Source organism: Bidens hawaiensis, unplaced genomic scaffold (genome assembly GCF_021521415.1).
Source record: "Bidens hawaiensis isolate Kalapana, Puna unplaced genomic scaffold, B.hawaiensis_p1.1 tig00014981_1, whole genome shotgun sequence".
Classification (NCBI taxonomy): Eukaryota; Viridiplantae; Streptophyta; class Magnoliopsida; order Asterales; family Asteraceae; genus Bidens; species Bidens hawaiensis.
In genome coordinates this window covers 194,548-209,838 of record NW_027492330.1, presented here as the reverse complement: position 1 = coordinate 209,838, position 15,291 = coordinate 194,548, and the positions used below count along the sequence as shown (strand labels likewise).

The 15,291-nt window shown below is 34.2% G+C and overlaps 3 protein-coding genes across 3 annotated transcripts; 2 read left to right on the top strand and 1 right to left on the bottom strand.

Moving 5' to 3' along the window:
* Positions 1 to 953: 953 nt before the first annotated feature.
* LOC143548235 (uncharacterized) lies at positions 954 to 4,551 on the bottom strand. The gene is made up of 4 exons (XM_077039459.1): positions 4,451 to 4,551; positions 4,014 to 4,362; positions 2,939 to 3,340; positions 954 to 1,447 (listed from the first exon to the last, which is right to left on the bottom strand). Exons 1-4 carry the CDS (start codon positions 4,549 to 4,551, stop codon positions 1,097 to 1,099), a joined length of 1,203 nt encoding a protein of 400 aa, XP_076895574.1. The 3' UTR covers positions 954 to 1,096.
* Positions 4,552 to 5,861: 1,310 nt separating this feature from the next.
* Positions 5,862 to 8,349, top strand: LOC143548217 (protein FAR1-RELATED SEQUENCE 6-like). The gene is made up of 3 exons (XM_077039443.1): positions 5,862 to 5,887; positions 6,586 to 7,154; positions 8,095 to 8,349. Coding segments are annotated over exons 1-3 (765 nt in total). The 5' UTR covers positions 5,862 to 5,886; the 3' UTR covers positions 8,290 to 8,349.
* A 5,276-nt stretch (positions 8,350 to 13,625) lies between these two features.
* LOC143548234 (putative F-box protein At4g38870) lies at positions 13,626 to 14,075 on the top strand. Its single transcript, XM_077039458.1, has one exon. The coding sequence runs from the start codon at positions 13,626 to 13,628 to the stop codon at positions 14,073 to 14,075; it is 450 nt and encodes a 149-aa protein (XP_076895573.1).
* Positions 14,076 to 15,291: the final 1,216 nt, after the last annotated feature.

The window sequence follows — 15,291 nt, the reverse complement described above, 5'->3', positions numbered from 1 at the left end:
TGCGGAGGCTTGAGCAGTGTTGAGGAGTTGAGGTTGAGCAACAACGTTCAGATCTGTTCTGGTTGATGTTATAAACTTAAAAAACCCTAATTATTATATTGACTATTTGACTAAAAAAGAAAATAGCAAAAACATAGAAAAAACGGATTGTGGATGAGACTTGAACCTGGGACATTCCACACCCAAAACAAGGATCTTTCCCAGCAGAGCAGATCTGTAACATTGTTATGGGGTCCAAGTGATAATTTATATGGGGTCCTTCAAAAATTTTCTATATCGCTTCTAAATAAATTTTAAAAAACATTGGTGTCCCGGGACCCCGACGGCTACTATGTAGGTCCGCCCCTGAATGTGGCTACTAATGGTTCCTACTTTTAAAGTATTTGTTCATAACGATCCGCGACTAACAGAATCCTAACGTCATTAGTTTCAGGTCGCGGAAAAACAGTTTTGGCCGGAAAACTCAATTTTTTTTCCCGAAAACTCAACATTTTCGTCCCAAACATCTTGGTAACTTCATATCGGACATTTAGGAACCTTTTTCTAGTAAAAACCCCAATTATTGAGGTCACCTGAAACCCTAGAACCATCGTCGGAATCAGTTGATGGTGCTCAAATGGTGGTAGTGGTTAGCGGTGAGCCAATTGGCGGTGGTTGCGGTATTCAGGTGGTGTTTTCCGGCAACAAACGGCGTTAGAATTTTGTTAGTCTCGGACCATTAGGAACAAATACTTTAAAAGTTGGGACCATCAGTAGCCAATTCATTAGTTGGGACTAGTAGTGACCAAAAGACAATAGTTGGAATCATTAAAAACCAATATACCTAAAAATTTTGATATATAGAGGTGTAAATTTTGTCTGATTTACTTATGAATAGATTGATTTGGTTTAAGTTAAATAATAAATGGGTCAAACAATATTATATTTATAATAATACTTTACACGCTAAATACTTATAACCGAATCCTACCCGTTTTGACATGCTTCACAACGTACCCGACCTGCACATTTTGCCACCTCAAGTGATATGATAACAAAATGCTAACCTTAATGACGATTTTATATTTGATAAAGGGTTAAGACTTTAAGCGTCACATTAAGTTTCTACATAGCAAGAATCCGATTCGGTACTAGACTCGACTGTGCATGTCATATCGCTTACGATCATATCATCATCGTCGTCGTCAGTACTAGACTCCTCTGTGCATGTCATATCACTTAGGACCACATCGTCATCATCTTCAATTTCTGATAATTCCTCATTGGTGCTATCAATTCCTGCAACCGTCTCTGGTTCTAATGCGCCTTCACTTGCATCACTAATGACAGTTTTAGGGTCACCATAAAGCGCAATGTGCCTATGATATAGTTCTAGCTCCTTTTCAGATATAGCAATGAAATGCCTTACACTTTCGAGTGATTGTTCATATTTTGACTTTTCTAGCGCCTGCGTGAATCAGAAGACAAATGAGAAAACCAGAACATGTAAAGTGAAGTTGTCATTTTTATGGGCCAATTAAAAATAGAAACAGAAAATGACACTAGAATGATCACTAGTGGCTTGTCATCACATCATTCTATACATTTCTAGTTTTCTACCCTTAATCCGAAACAATCTCTCTTGTGGATAAGCTGACTGCTAGAATTTCAAAATGGACCAACAGTTTAGTCAGCTTCTTAGAAAAATTGAAGGTATTCACTAATGGACCAACTACTTTACTTGATAAGGTTGATTTTTAAAAAGTATGATTGGTCAAAAGTACATCATGTAAACCATGACTTTTCTTCAAAGAAAATTTTGTCATAAGATCATTCCATTTTTTCCAACAAAATTGTCATTAATAAAACAATCACATTAGAAAATTGACATAATGAAAGTATGAAAGTAATCCGACTTTTAGGAACACAATTTTATATTACTTTCTAAAGGATGTAGATCAGCTTATTTCTCAAAATTTTGGAGATGTAACACAAGCCATGTTTTTAGAAAGTTTGTGTTGAGCAAGGGCATGAACTTTTATATACATATTGAATTTCGTTTTCAATAAAAAAGTATTTACATAATGAAAGCATTATTAGAAAGTAACTGTATTTTAAAAGTTGTCATCAGAAAAACACTCACATTTTAAAAATACAACCATATTAAAATCGTTAATACTGATGTTTTATATTTATATATATCATAATACTAAAGAGGGGGATTGGAGATGTATGGAGGAAGCGGATGACATGTGAGATGGGGAGGGTATTTAGTAATAAATATGAGAGTTAAATCAGATATGGATTAATAAAAGATTAAACATGTAGCTTAATAAAACATCACAATAGAGCGGGCCGGGTTGGAACCGGTTGGTTTATGAGAAAAAATGTTCAGGTTTGCCCTGTTTGAAACCTAGTTTGACTGGGTTCAAACCGGTTTCAATGTAAAGGGTTACAACCCCATTTCAACTCTACGGGTAGGATCCAAACCTTTTCAAGACCGGTTCCGGTACCCGAACTAATCTTTTGTGACACCTCTAGGTTTATACTTGATATTTAAACGAATTAACCCAAGTATTGACCCACCTAAATGGGCCATCCATAGAATCTTATATACCTTCATAATTATTCAAACTTCTTGGTTATCACTCATGCAAGGCCACAAGGGTATTGCCAGCTTCCAGAATGGATGTTTGAATTTTACCTCAATAGCGTGTCATGATTTAGCATTCTTACTAATAAGAAGATAAATGAAACCTTACTAATGGTTTCCTCTTTCAGCTATACCATGTATGATTTAGTAACACACATGCATTGATTCTTACTAATCAGTAGATATATGAAATCTAATTTCTAATTTTCTAGCGGAAAACTTCATATGCAGACAATTAAAATGTTAACTAAAACATAACTCTACACTGCTAAAAGTAATTTAAACAAATGCAAGAAGGATGCTGACCTTTTTCTTGGACAAGGTGTCAATTGGACTCATAACCTCAGGCTGCACATAATCCTTTCCACGATAAAAGACAATTGTGTCATCACCAATTATCTGAACCGGGATTCCGCCACTCAATCTTGCAATTTCATTAGCATAATCTTGTACTTGACCAGGTTTACAAGGCTTGCAGATAACCTTTACCGTCTCGTGCTTTTTCCAATGCATATGCATATTAAGAATCACACCTCCAAATATACCTCTTCTTCCAACCGGCACATAATTCGACCCTTTTTGTGCCATCTTTTTCATGTAGAATCTTTCTTCACCTGTTATCTCAACCGGTTTCACCATTGGTCCTTGAAGTCTAGAAACTTCATACCGCTTCAGTCTTTCGATTAGTAAAGATTCCTTGATTCTTGCCTGAAATACCAAAACACTCGATGAATATGTACATTTCCTATTACATTCTCATCACTTTGATCCTATGGCAGTGTTATAACTTATAACCACAAAGATTCTCCCTCCCTTCAAAAAAAGGTGTGATTTTGACTTTTAAGGGCAAATGAACTGTATCGATTCAATGTCACACTTGAACTTTGTGATGGAGGTAACACCAAGACTATAACTTTTTTGCGATATTTAAAGAAACAATGCGTTTTCTTGGAAATTGAGAAAGTCTAGATTAGTTTTGTATAGGCCTATAAACGAACTAAACGTTCAGTGAACAGCTTGGGTGAAGTTCATTTATGTTCGTTTACTTAATAAACAAATGAACATGAACAAAATACTTTGTTCATTTAGTTAAACAAACAAGCATGAACACATATCTTTTCCGTTCATTAATTCGACTGTGTTCATTCATTTATGTTCGTTAATATATTCATCTAAATTTTTTGGCCGATTACAACTTAATCTAGATTTAGTAACTTTTTAGACACAACATTGCTTTTCACATTACTTTTAACTAGTTACTTTATGCTGGTTCGTTTATGTTCGTGACAAGTTCATTACTTTATGTTCGTTCGTGACAGTTCATTTATAAACGAACACGAACATGTTCATTTTCTTGGCGAACTAACACAAACAAGAAAACCTTTTCGAGCTTATATCTGATTCGTTCTCCAGCATTAGCAAACCGGCTTTTCGTTTTCGATCCCTTGACGATGAGCCGACGGGGGTCTTTCTTATTAGCAGCTTTTCTTTTCTTCTTCTCTTTCTTCCTCTTCAACTTGAGCCTCTTCTTTGTCTGCCACTTGTACTTCTTGGGCGGATCAACTTCAAATACCTCGAATTTGGGTTTGCCTTCTGAAATCACGCAGCGTATAGATGACGCGTGTGATGTTGGTGTCCCGTATTGCCTTAAAAAGGTCAGGTTTTTTAATGCCCACCAAGTGTTCGACGAAATGCTTGAAGGTAAAGTGGGTTGTTGACGTAAAATTGGCCTGGATTAAGTTCAGTAAACGGTTAATTGGGTGTGTTTGCGTGACATGTATCGAGTAATTAAGCAATTGAGATGGATGGATTGGGTACCTGTGAGAGTCATCTGACAAAGTGGGTTTGATAAATGAAGCAAAACATCGTCTTGTTAAGCCACTAATTGAATGATACGACTTATTCCGTGCGTTAAGCATAATCGTCAAGCTAATTACTTATGAAGATTGCCGATGATTCGATGAATTTGAACAAAGAACAATAGTGTGAATTTTAGCTACACATATCAGGGATTACCATTTGTTAATTGGTAGAGGTAACGAAATCGGTATAGATTTGGTACCGTCGGTACCGAATCGGTACCAAAGTTTTGAGTTTTGGGATCGGTACGGTACCGGTATTTCCCAAACTTTTGCCTTCAATATGGTACTGTCCCGGTACCGAAACGAATATTTCGGTACCGGTACCGGAACGAAGATTTGGCGATTTTCGGGATCGGTATTTTCGGTACCGGTACGGTACCGAGCTCGTCTCTAACACATATTGTATACAACAATTGTTTCCACATGTGATTAATATAAACGAGAGTTAATCGTTTTATTCGTGTTTGATTATTGATCCGGAACTTGAATTTAGTAACGATTTTTTTATTCTTTTAGACAAGTGTTTTAGGTGATGAAGCTGAGCCACCCACATGCCACCTCGCATATTAACCCGCCACCAAACCAAGTTGTCTTCTTAGGTGTCACCCACCTGACCCACTCATCAAATGGGTGACACCTAAGAGGATAAAAAAGGCGGCGCCCACCCAATTTCGGTCAATCATTTATTTTAACATCCACTTAAACCGTAACATCCTTGTTAAATGGTTAATTAGTTAAAGCTCGAGACTTTAAGTAACCAAACCACAACACATAAAACATAGTCTAATAATTATTAAATGTGTTCATTTGTCAGGTAAATCAAAATTGATACGCCAATGAGTTGGTGTGGAGTGGAGTGGTAAGTGAGAGACTTGATGTTCCATATGCCCTAAGTTCGATTCATACCCCCCAACATTTAGTTTCAGCAACGCCGAGTGATGATGGGAGACTAGGCGAGTAGGTGACATTCACTAGCTGGATTCTTGAACAGAACGAGTTTTATCTCACTACACTGTCGCGCCTTTGGACGAGTGTTCACAGGCGTTGATATTAGGTTAGGGTTTTTTCAGATCAAAAGACGAGTGTACCTTAATATAATGAATTTAACCAGCAACCCATTTAAAGAATTACTGAAAATAAAAATAAATAAATAAAAAATAAAAATTGATACATCATATATATATATATATATATATATATATATATATATATGTAGAAACTTAAGGTCAACCCCTTCCCCAAATCCACCGGCAATCATCAATCATCAGAGGCTATTTTGGGCTCAAACCACTTTGACCTATCTAACACACGCCTTCCTTGACCTATTCTTCTTCGCCTTCCATCCAATCAATCAATACCCTCTCATCATCATCATTCCAATTCCAAGTTTACAGTAAGTCTTCCTTCTTCTCTTCTCCTAGATTTCAATGCAAACCCATCTCAATTCTCCAATCTTTCTTTCAAATAAATGCACCCAATCAAACATTAGGGTTTGGTTAAACAATAATTCGTTAATTCCCATTTAATTTGATATTTTTGTTTGTATTTGATTAATTGATTTATTTAGTAGTAAAAGGGAAAACTTTATGAAATTCTAATGCTTGCTGATACAATACACTTACTTTCCAATTGTCTACTTTGGGCTCTTATTCGGGTCGTGTTCCCCGGGTTTGAGAATTTTGAATCTAGAACCGAAACCCCACTCTAACCTCTCCGGGGTTGAGTTAATCGGGTTTCGAGTATTTGACCTAGAAAACTAAATATATAAATAAAAAGTAAAAGTCTGACTGAGTATTGAGAGCAGAGATGGATACGATTGAGTAAAACCTGTAGAATTGAACAAACACTGATCGAACAAAACATGCAGAATCGAACGAACTTGAAGTTGATTGAATCAAAGCCTCTAGAATTATTGAAGAGAAACTTAAAAGTGTAAAATTTGTGAAGTTTGTAGAATAAATAAGCAATTAGAAGTTACAAGTAGAATAGTCATAGAACTTGAAATCAATGAAATGCCAATCGAAGAGTCGAATGAATCTGTGATGGGATGCCTTTTGTGTTGATTTTGACTTTGATCCTTAATGGTTTCAGTGGATTTTGAGGTTGATGATGATGTCAGCAGTGAGGTGTTACTGAACTCTGCTGACATGGAAATCAGAAAAGTGGATGAAGATGGTATGGTAGGGTGTTCAGTTGAAGCCATGTTTCAAAACAATAACCATGATATTAAAATCGATCAAGATGAATCAGAAAGAGGCGAGTTTGCGTTAGACGGGGCCCACACGGTCAACAACTCGATTGTTGTTGAAGAACCGTATGTCGGGCAGGAGTTTGATTCCGAAGCAGCAGCACATGCGTTTTACAATGCGTATGCTTCACGGGTCGGGTTTGTTATCCGTGTGAGCAAGTTATCTAGGTCAAGACGTGATGGGACCGCCATTGGAAGGGCCCTTGTTTGTAATAAAGAGGGGTTTAGAACGCCTGATAAACGGGAGAAGATTGTTAGACAACGGGCTGAAACGCGGGTCGGTTGTAGAGCGATGGTTTTGGTTAGGAAAGTGAGTTCGGGGAAATGGGTGATCACGAAGTTTGTTAAGGAGCATACTCATCCGTTGACGCCTGGCAAGGGGCGTAAAGATTTGATTTATGACCAATATCCGGTATGTATTGTCTAATACTCTGTTTAATTCCATGCTTGGCTATCTGTTTAATAACTAACTTGTTACCTTTAGGTGTAGAACTGAACTATTGAAGTAGGGTTGTATATATAGAAGTGGCCCGGGCATTATTTGAGAATTTTAAGATGAATAAGAGGGGAATTATGGAGATATAGTTCTAGAACTTAATCATATGAAGGAAACTAGTGACTGATAAACAATGAGATGAATAAAAGTTGAATATTAAGCCACATTCATTCATGTTACTTGAGCCCATGCTTGGTTATCATCAGATTTGAGAGCCTATGCTTGGTTATCGTCAGGTTTATAAAATGAGTAAGAACATTATGTATACGCCTCATCACGGTTGTACGCGTTGATGGGCTAATGAACCCTCAGGCCTCAATTGTTTCTTATCATTCCCCAACTAATCATTGAATCAAGTCTAGTTTCAAAGCTTTAATTCTCATCGTTGCTTTAAAATAATGAGATTTTATAGTTTAATATGAACACTGAATAGTGTATGCATCTGCTTAGACATAGGCTTAAACACGCTTACATAATTAAGTGCTAAACTTAAATTGAACAATTATACCAAGTCCTACATGGATCTTTTATCCTATCATTCATGTCATCAACTTATAATAGAATACTTTATGAATAAGAAAGTATGGTGTGTAAAATGCTGAATAACTTAATGAAAACAACTAATATATAATATGATATTTTATAATTTATAACCTAACACATATTTTACCACTAGGTGCTTGCTCAAGAGGAAACTGTTCAAATTGGACAAAAGTTGCCGAATATATATTGTAAATTCGGTTGTAAATCACTATATCAAAATTAAATTATTATTCTAACAATATGATGTTTTTCAAAAATATGTAATAAGATTACATCCCATTTATCACAATTTTTAATCTTTTTTTTTTTGCAGAATGAGCATGATAAGATCCGGGAGCTATCGCAACAACTAGCAATAGAGAAACGAAGATCAGCAACCTATAAAAGACATCTGGAAATGATTTTTGAGCACATTGAAGAACACAATCAATCGTTGTCAAAAAAGATTCAAACCATTGTAAACAATGTGACTGAGATGGAATCCAAAGAGATTGAAGCAAGTAGATAGTAAGTTTGGCCCGCTCTTTGGACAGAATAAGTCAAATTCTTTACACACCGGGAATCTTTAGGCATGTTGATTTGCAACTTTGGTTGTAGATGCACATTATTATGTTGTTAATCATTTTACAAACCTTTTTTTTTTCTTTCATTTTTGAAAGATTTGTGTACAATTGGAAAACTTATATAGTAATTATAGATGTGTTCTTGTTGACACCGGGAACCTTTTAAATGACACTGGGAACTGAATGATAATTATTGTTGGTTTAATGTGTATTTTGTGCTGTTTTATTCGTGTTTTTCTGCGCTTATCATTAACTGGAGGTGTTGATTAAATTCAGTAAATATGGAATCATGTCAAATATGGGTCAAGTTGAACATGTCAAATGGTTCAAAGTCCGCGTAATATTTAATTCAAATGCTTGCAGTCTCCTAAATTGTTTTATTTAGAAGAGATTCTATTAGTGCTTTAGTAGAGTGTACTTTTTCTCATCATATTTTAACATATATTAGAAGAGAGACCGATCGCAACTCAGACCAATTTTGCAGGCTCGAGCTCGTTTTGTTGCAACTCCAGGTTTAATACTTCTACACAACGACTTGAAGGACGAAATGTTGAAGAGACTGGTCATGAGTCGGTTGGGAGTGGGCTTTGTGCATCTTTCACCACTTTATGATCAGATTTAACAATTATGCTAGTAGAAGAAAGTTGTTCCTTACAACTACATAGAAAATTTATGTACTCTGATTTTACTAAAATTACCAAATTTCTCAAACTAGGTAATGTCATACGTGACTGTAAAAAACCTCATATGAAAGACAATCACAATATATGAGTGTGGCTAATAAAAGCAAATCAATGTGCATGTTTAACTTAGTTCATTTCCGTTTAGTTTTGGTGATTTTCTAGACGATGATTTTACTATATTATTATTACTAGTTTGAGGCCCGTGTATTGCACGTGTGAGTGATGAAAATTTAAACTTCAATCATAAGATGAAATATAGTCAACAAAAACAAAATAATCATATATTGTTAATACAATTACAATTTACGTTAAAATTATAGAAATTACATAATTAAGATTAATCAAAAATATTATAATAAAATTACTGTCTACTTGTATTGATAGACTACATTTGTGATTGTATGACATACATTGTTTATCAAAAATCAAAATCTTTAATCCATGTCTGCTTGTAATTCTTGATAAGGTAACATATAAATTCTGCTTATAACTCTTCTGTGTGAGAAGTAAGGTTCTTCAAGTACGTACATGACAACCTTAGATAAATGATAATGTATCCATGAAACTAACAAAAAAAATATTCATACACATAAAATATCATACAGTTTAATCAATTAATATGATGTCATTTGAGATCATTTGTTCATGTTTATCCAAAAAACATGATTATCCCAAAACCCAGATTACCTGAACTTTGATAATATAATCACCCTTTAGATTTTTTGAAATTGATTGATATTGATATATTTGTTATCATCAATATTCTATGTATGAAGAATTTTTAATTGATTTTATATTTTACAATTAACAATTGCACAATCAAGCAACACATATAAACCAAAAATTAAAATATAACAAATTAATTTATTTCATTTCGTATGAATGTTATAGTCAGGAAAATGACAAAGACATACTAACCTTAAAGTCATGTTCAAAAAACAGTGATTAATCTGAGTTAACAGAATATTAGAAGATTTAAAGTTGCATAACGTGAATGCAGCAATTGTTATTTATAATAGTTGAAAGTATTGGATTAGGAATGTTTAAATGTTGAATACTAATCCCGTGTTATTAGTTAATATTATAGAAAGTTGTTGGAATATTTAATTAATTGATATATATATATTTTAACAACATATAGAAAAAAAAAGCAAAGATTTCAGATTTTATGGGAGCATGGTAAATAACTTTTAACCAAACTAACTATTTTATATATAAAAAAATAATGAAAATATAATATCCTTGAAATGTAGTGAGGAGCAAGATTAAGTTACATATAATAAAAATTAAAATAAAAATATAAATAATAAATATTTTTATTAAGTTATATTATAATTAAGATATGAATCTTAATGAATTTTTATACCATATTTTAAAAATAAATGTTATAAATGTAATTTTTTTTAAAGTGTATAGCTTTATTATTTTGAATATAAACGATAATAAACACTTTAATAATGTGCAAACCAACATGTAAACTAACACAGCCCTAGTTCGTTGTATTTGAATAAAAAATAAAATTAATAAGTTAATATAATATCAAAATTATGTAAATAATTTATGAAAAGTAATATTTTAGGTTTCAATATCCTAAATGATTTTTGGAAAGCAAAAATAGTGGAATTGGATTGAAACATATTTTAATTGTTTAACATTTTGAATGCTTTTAATTAAGTAATTTGTCTTATAAGACATATTAAATTTAATGTATAAAAAAAGTATAAATCAATCCATAAAATATATATTTTTGAAGCATTTTAGTCTGAGTTATGAAATAAAATATGAAAACTAAATATTGATTTTCTTATTTGCTTAAACCCTTTATACTACACAAAAAAGTCATATAAATAAATAAAAATAGTTCATAGAGTAAACAGTTATACAAATGGATTATAATGATAATGTTCAAGATATATAATAGGTATTATCCATGTTTGCAATATTTATACAAAATATTTGAAGAAAATTAAGAAAATACATATTTTCCTGATGCATATGAGAAAACTTTAAATCCAATTTTGAAATCAATCTTATATAAAAATTATGCACTGCTGCTCGAATCCCAATTTAAAACAATTTGTATTTTACCATACAAATCCAAATTCTTCGACAATTATGTACCTTTATTTTCTTTAATTTTTAATTACCTGTTACTTTAAAATTTTATTATAACAGGCCTGCCACTTCAATTTTTATATTTTCTAATTTTCTTATTTCATCATTAATGTTAATGAATGAATCGGTTATGATTTGCATTTAATAAAAATATTGAATTCATATATTGAAATGACTTAAAAGATAAGGACCATATATTGAAAATGGTTGAAAAAAGATGAGAATGGCTAAGAGATTGACAAGTGGCAAGAATATGTATTCTTTTATTAGAATAGATAGATTATTATTATTATTATTATCTACCTATTCTAATAAAGTAAAATAACTAGGGACGCATGCCAGTTGAAGATTCATTCTTAGCCAAAATTTTCCGCTCAAATTAGCTTTCTATTTTTAATGAAAACTTATTTATGTCAGTGTAATCAAAATATATCAATTCATCATTTAATCAAATAACTAATTACTTAAATAATAGAGATTACAAATATAGGAGTATTTATGTCAGTATAATAAACATACTTATATCTTTAATAAAATCATATGTACCTTTTTTTATTAAATAAATTTATACACACTTTTCAGTGTAGGAGATGAATGTGAACGATATTTATAAGTCTAAGAAGATAATAACAGGAAAAAATTATGAATGACTAGCAATTTATTCTCACGTATTCATTCAACTTCCATGGATCCATGAAGTTAGCATCAATCTCTTTCAAATTTGTAAAATAAAAGCGTGTTTTAGTCATGCTAATTTTATATATGATGTTATGTTTTTATGTCATTTATAATGAACATCTCATTATCTTTTGTTAGAATTCGTTATTCCATTAAAAAATATAATTACAACTTAAATAAATCAATAGGTGCATCTATTTCGTGATTATAAAGAAATTATGTGAGAATGCTCCACGTATTCGTATGACTATTCAATTATTAGAAAATATAATTTGAACTTATTAAAATATTTAATTTGATACAATATATATGTTTTTTTTAATTAATCATTTAATATTTATAGTTTAATTGTATTCCTTTTGAGCTTCCCGTGCATCACACGGGTTCTAAAGCTAATTATTATTATATACAAAGAAATAGCCATTGACGGTCCCCTATTTCGATCATCAACATGTCATAATTAAATTAGTAAAAAAAATCATGTTATTGTACATATTATTAGTTTATATATGTGATAACACGCCTACGGATACTAACTAATCCGTACTTATGGTATTGAAAACAGTTGTTGGCATGAATTAAATATGCCATGGGTTGATCGGAAGGCTTGTTGACTGCACTCGCGGATTGAAACAATAATCATATTTTGACCAGACGGGCCTATATTATAAACATGTTTATTAAACTATTTTGGTTATGTTTTTCTCTCTAACGAGCCAAATTAGTTTTTGGCATGTAAATGAATTTTGATGTTACGACTGTTGTGATTTAAATATTAATCTCATGTTCCATCATTTTAGATTCCATTAGATGGGTTTCAAGTTGCTTTCAAGCTCAAGATTTCAGAGCTTTTCTCAAATACCGTTCATAAGACCGCGAAGAATTTATGAGCACTTTGTACCGTTAATATACACACCATAATACACACTCACGTTTAGAATTTATGATCTAACTTCATTATAGAGTTGCACACAAATCAGTTGATTTTGTCATGCTTGAGTACATTATTTTTACTTCAATGATCTATAATAGCAGAAAATTTAAAGGTTTGGTTTATCAGGTTTTTGTTGTTAGGTTTCTTGGGCATTCTTTAAATTATGAACTCAGATAGTGTATTTATGTAAGAATGACATGGTGAATGGAATTACTTAGTGTGAGGGAATGAAAAAAATTATGTTTGACTGGTCAATTAAATAAAATCGACGATTATGTAAGGACTCTCATTCCATTAAATTATATACACACAATAATATTAACAAAAAACCTAAATAAACCCGTGTAAGCTAGTATAAATATATATGCAATATATAACCTAGATAGGTGATACATCTTCCTCATTTAGCATGATCGACCTCCGATAAAATTTAGCATTGAACCCCCAGCCACCTCCTTCGTGAACCCTGGAGAGAAGTTTGACAGCCGTGTCTAATAAGCCGATTCCGTGACTTTAGTTTATTTCCCGAAAATCAAGTGTTTTAAAATTAACTCAAATACCGTCCTTGATAGAATTAAAAACCCTAAATATAAATACATACGTATTCAATCATATAATCGGCGCACCTCAACTTTTTACTGTCTCGTTTTCAACTCCGGCCAGGTACGTAATCCCATTACCTTTCATCAATCCGTGGTTTAATATTATGTTTGTTAATAAAAACTATATAGGTTATAGCCCAGAACTAGTACACATGTTTTGGCTAATTTTGCATAGCTAGCCTTATAAAGAATAAAAGAAATATATATATAATCATACAAAAACAACTTTATTGCTGATTTTCTTGTTTTTTGTTTGTTTGTTTATAGACATGACTGCTTTCCACATACCTGATGATATTATTTGCAATATAACTGCTCGGCTTTCGGCAAAGCCTTTACTACGATTCCGGTGTTTATCAAGATACTGGTATCGCAGGCTTAGGGAACCAAACTTTATGAAGTTGAGATCACGCAAAAGCATCATTCTCCCCTTAAATGACACTTTTAAGTTGATGGACGACACGTCTAATTTGATAGTCGTCGATCGCTGTCATCCTTTGCATACCGGTCCCTATAGGCTTACTGTTGTTGGAACACTGAATGGGCTAGTCCTTTTGGCAATATCAGAGTATCTCATCGTATACAATCCGTTGACAGGCGCATCCAGACAACTTCCACGTCCACCTAGTGGGTATCATAGAGATGCACATGGGTTCGGCTATGGTGCCTCCCCGGATGACCTAAAGATTGTTAGGTTCTCAAAGTATTTTGATATCTGAAGAGGTAAGGTCCCAGCAGAGCCCAGTTGGACTCGCAAGACTCGCCTCAAAGAGGGACGTCTGCGCAGTTGAACCCGCAAGACTCACCAACAGGGACGTCTGCGCAAAGGCTAAACTCGCAACCCCTTGAAGAGGGACGTCTGCGCAGAAACCAACTGGGCCCGCAGGACCCACCATGCTCAGAGACGTGACGTCCTTACGCGCAGTACGCAAGCTGTTCCCGCAGGAAAAGCCTCCCAATGGTGTACTCCGCCTGTTCCCGCAGCTGCGGATACAAGCCATCAGGGAAGGTTACCTGCGCAGCAAGGCTACACGCACAAGGCACTTAACTCTTAAATAATTCAGTAATGTCACCTGAAGAGGAGATGAGCAAGCCGGGAACACTCCCGCACAAAGCCGGGAACACTCCCGCCCAAATGAGCCAGTCCGTATGATACTGGAGGATCTTTTGTACTGTACCTGACGAGGTATGGACAAAAGATCTGACCAAGGATACGACAGCTCACTGACAACAGTATGACGAGCAGTATGCTCTTGTACTGTATGTCACTATTAGCCGCTGCCTACTCACCAACCTGTCGGAGGACGTGCATAGCCTGCAGTTGGTGGAACAGGAATAGTACACAGCCGGCCTGGTCACTATCAGCCGCTGCCTACCCACCAACCACCAGCATGGCATGTGCGTAGCCCACAGTTGGCAGAACAGGAACACTATTCAGCCGGCTTTACCTGCTTGGAAACCTACCTTCGGCTATAAATACTCCAACACCTTGGAATGGTATGATCTTATCATATATCTCATATCTTGATATATTACCTGATATCTGCTCTAGTCATTCTCTTAATATACACTTATGTTCAAGAGCAATCTAGTCTGATTCTCACGCCGGAGGGTGGTCACAAGGAGGTACCCCCCCTTCTCAGTGACGAGCTCACGGTGTCTGTTTTGCAGGTTATCAGAAGAACCATCTTCGCCGGATCTAACCCCTCGTGGGAAACATCTATTTAACCCCCAGATTATCCGTAATCTGCCCGGGGTCGATTAGTGTTTCTTCATTGGCGCCATCCGTGCATAAAAGCTAGAACTAATTCTCAGTTTTTTTTTTCAAAACCTCCGAAAAGATGGTTAATGTTACTCAGGTCCCCAGGCCAGGGAGTAACCAAGAAACCCCGGTAACCACAACCCCAGCTACTGGGAGGAACACCGGCGAGCACA